Source organism: Limulus polyphemus, unplaced genomic scaffold (assembly GCF_000517525.1).
Source record: "Limulus polyphemus unplaced genomic scaffold, Limulus_polyphemus-2.1.2 Scaffold2236, whole genome shotgun sequence".
Lineage (NCBI taxonomy): Eukaryota > Metazoa > Arthropoda > Merostomata > Xiphosura > Limulidae > Limulus > Limulus polyphemus.
The window spans coordinates 1-4,090 of NW_013667846.1; the positions used below are offsets into that span (position 1 = coordinate 1).

General features: G+C 28.9%; 1 protein-coding gene across 1 annotated transcript in view; it reads right to left on the reverse strand.

Annotated features, from left to right (window-relative positions):
- Positions 1–1,605: 1,605 nt before the first annotated feature.
- LOC106466360 overlaps positions 1,606–4,090 on the reverse strand; it is a 79,938-nt gene continuing 77,453 nt past the window's right edge. Inside the window, exon 14 of the mRNA XM_022394349.1 lies at positions 1,606–3,262. Within this exon, the coding sequence (XP_022250057.1) occupies positions 3,156–3,262 (107 nt within the window). The 3' untranslated portion in view covers positions 1,606–3,155. The remainder of the gene's footprint in view (positions 3,263–4,090) is intronic.

The following is a 4,090-nucleotide window of genomic DNA, read 5'->3' on the forward strand; positions in this document are numbered from 1 at the left end:
AACATTCGCCAAAGTACAGGATAATTCTAGAAAGTAGAGAGCGTGAGAATCACATGATCTCGATGACGCAACAATAGTGTTATGGAGATGCCCAAAAGCTGAACAGCCCGCTAGCAGCCATCCACAGATTAAATATTTCACGACCTAAATTTGGAGATGATGCATGCTAGTAAAATTCTTATACAATCCTCTATGTTCATAACAACAGATTTATGACATGTTAGTGGACACTACCTACTCTACATGATGAGTTACGTTTTCCCAAAAACTAAGAACTTGTTTATTGCTTTCACTCCACTCAAATATGCTGGATGTCAAGGACTGGTCTTAATTAAATTCGATCAGATCTCGAAGACACTAGATATGCTTACATTTTACCAAACATCTCAAATCCAAAAAATTCAATTGCTGTGCTTAGACTTTGTTTAAACTTGTTTTTTAAAAAGTAAAGTTATAATCTATAATGTACTTTCTGCCTACTGATTAGTGCTTATATATTTGTTAATGTATTGCATTTAAGAATATTTTGCATTACATATATGCTGTTGTGTCACTCTGAGTGACATCATGTTGTGAATTCTGTGATATTTTAATTCTATCCTCGTCCTGTTCAGTCTAGTTAGCAGTATGCTCATGAGATTTAGATAGATATATGGTTTAATAGATTTATTAATAAGGTTTATAGTAAAGTCAGCTTGAGGATGAAGTAAGTTAAGGGGAGAGAAAGAGATTTGGCACGTAAATATCAGAAACTATGCTCATTTATAGACGTTAGTTTTAAGTTGGAAAAATAAACATGATTTTTTTATGTTTTACTTACAAACCAGGATGTACATTAGAAATCACATACAAAGATATCTCCTTAGTGCATTGTTTTATAGTGACTGCCAATCCAGAAAGTCTCTATCATCTTATTGGTTACTTGGACACTGGTAGCACTTCACCAACAACTATCTATAGTGGGAGAGCAGTCTGAACCAGGTCATACTCAATATAATTAGAGGTAATATTATTTATAAAGTTGGTATGAGTTGTTAAAGAGATTAAATTTAAATTTAAAAGACATATAAGACGGAGTTATAAGTGACTCTGTTTTTTGTCTTTTTCAGTGTTTGCAAAACAACCCATGAGCTATATTTTGTGATTTTAATTTCCACTATAAACTTTAATTTTACAAATTTCTCCATATCTTAAGCTTCAATCTCTTAAATCATATTACTTTAATTTAGTTCTTTTGCTTTTTGTATTCAGTTTGCCTTTCATTCATGTTAATTTTTATGTTTTATTTTGTTTGACCACTAAAAAAGTGGGTATATTTTTTTATTTTTGAGAAGTCTGTCTCACCTTTCTTATTTCTCTGACCATTGAAATTCTTGATTTTCTTGTCTGTAGGTTGACATAGCAAACAATAACGTTTATATTTTTCTTTCTTTCTTTATTCCAAATATTGTGATTTATTAACCTATAAATTTCTGTAAAATGGCTAAAAATTATTTTAGTGAAAATGTGAAGTTGAATTTTATCTAAAATCTTTTACTACATGCACTGTTCATTTTAGTAGTGAGTCTTTTATTTGTTTCATAACAAATACTAAAGAAAATTACACTATATCAATTTTTTTTATTATAATTGCTTTACCATAGAACAATGTCATATTACAGCTAATTTCAAAACCACATGTTAACACAAATGTCTCATAAATAAACTGTACAGTTGTCATTATATTTTTACTAGCTTTCTTGGTGTATAGGATTTTCATTCTAACACCTTTTGTATTGAGTTTTCATTTTATTACAACAAAACTGATCCACTCAGATTTACTGATTTATTCTAATTCTGAATAATTGTTCTATTAACATATAATTTTTTTTTTAAAAAACAGATCAAACCAAATGATGGTTGATATAAATAGTTTGAATATGCAGGTACTCCATTGTTAACAAAAAGTCTGTATTTGCATACAACAGAAACATTCTTGCTTAGTACTGTTCAAAATGTAACAATAAGTTTGTTAAATATTTCTTTTGCTACAACAGGCTAAAAACATCCAAGTTTACTTCTTTACAAAGAAGATAAGCCACATTTTCCTACTGTAAAACTAATGAAATTATTTTTGCTGATTAACATAAAATGATATATTACTTCATCAAAACATGTTGTGCTCTTTTGTAACTAAAATTTTAATGGTAAATTGAACATCAATTTTTAAGTCTTTCTTTTATAGTGTATGAGTATTTTGAAAATATTATTATTCTTAATAAAATGTTTTTATTTGTTTTAAATTATTAGGTCTAGGAAGCTGAGTTAGTTGGGGCTACATTACATTTGATAATTCGGTGTTTTATGCTCATAAAGCCTTAGATAATGTTTGTACTTATAAAAATCATGAATAAATAATAACAAAAATTAGCCCTTTCAATTCAAGTTCTAATAAATGTTTAATTTTGATTCTTAAACAAACATCCAGATCTGTAAACTCTAACAATAATCAATTTATTGTTTTAAATATTCTGTATTAAATAAGTATTTTTTTCTTTGTGCAGAAAAACAGCAGTTCTGAAACACAGAAGATTCACAAAAAAATATCTTTCTTTTTCTCTTGACTTTATAACATCCTTTATTTTAACTTTAACTTGAAAGTCCATAACTTCAAAACCTATCAACTTTCAATCACAAATATAATAAAGAACATTACAACAATATTAAAAACCTAATTATACTTAGCTCATGTTAGACAGATTCAAACTCAGTATTCATTCTGTTATTTAAACAGATTTTGTTAGATCACTTTGTAAAATTATTTCCAAATAATGAAATTTAAATATATAATAGTATACTAAAACATGATGTTCCTTCTTTTAATATTTAATTTGGTAAAGCATCCTTTCAGTGTTTTGAAGACAACCACACCTTATTTTCATACAGACAAGTTTATCATTCCACTCAGATCATTATAAACAGCTGCCTTTTGAGTAAGTGTTTCTCAAGGTTTTGTGAAGAATAAAGATCATGGATAACCACTCTACAAAATCAATGTATTCTAGTGTTAAAATTCAAGACAAGTCTCTGTTGTTGTGTCTTGTTAAGTTCCATGATTAAGGATTTTGGAAGAATAGGTGTATATCTTGAGAATTCCATGTGAACATTACGTTTATTCACACATTTTTGACAAATTTCACCAGAAGAAGAAGGTATATCAGACGAAAGAGATCAGAAACAGCTCTTATACCAGCATTACCTGATTGGTCTTTATTTTGATTCCCTGTCAGAAAAGATATGATAAGAATATTACCACAGCTGAAGTAAAAATTACAAAAGAAACAATATATCACTAAAAGTGAAAGAAACTAACAAAAAACATAAAAAATGGATTATTAAAACATCTTCCCAGATACATAATTAATGCCTGAGCTAATAAAGTGCTAAAAAGTTACAAGTAGTACAACATTTTGGTCCTATTATGATGGCTATTTTCTTTCCTGGAAATTAGGTAATATTTAGCAATTCCATTCAAAGTTTAATTTTGTAGGAGGCAAATTTTTATGGAGGTTTAAAGATCTAGCAATCAGTGGAAGCTCTTGGATTTTTAGAAAGTAAAAATGGAATAATATTTATCCTGGAATTGAAATATACTATAGTTTTAAAGCACACACAGTAATAGCATAAAACTGGTTTTCATTGTCAGTCACTTCTAAGCTTCTTGAAAGAGAGAACTGTCCCTTCTGCTCACCACAGTTGGTGTCCACAATTAATCTTGTAATAACAATTTACTTGTTAAGAGTGCACTTGAAAGTTGGGATTTGGTTTGCACCAAAATTAGAAACTACTTTAAAGTACATTGTTCTTGTTTTTTACAAATAGAAAAGTTTAGCCAATTAACACCTTTTAATGTGAACTTGATTACAAGGGAGGAGGGAAGTGTGGTCCAGAAGAGTAAAAATTGGTGTTGCTCAAAAAAGAGTTCTGGTTCCTATTCAAACTAGGATGTTACTTCCATATTTTTGTCCACCTCTTGTATGTGTGTGTGTGTATATAGATGGTCTCTTGCAATTCTGTATATATACACACACATACATACATACATACCGTT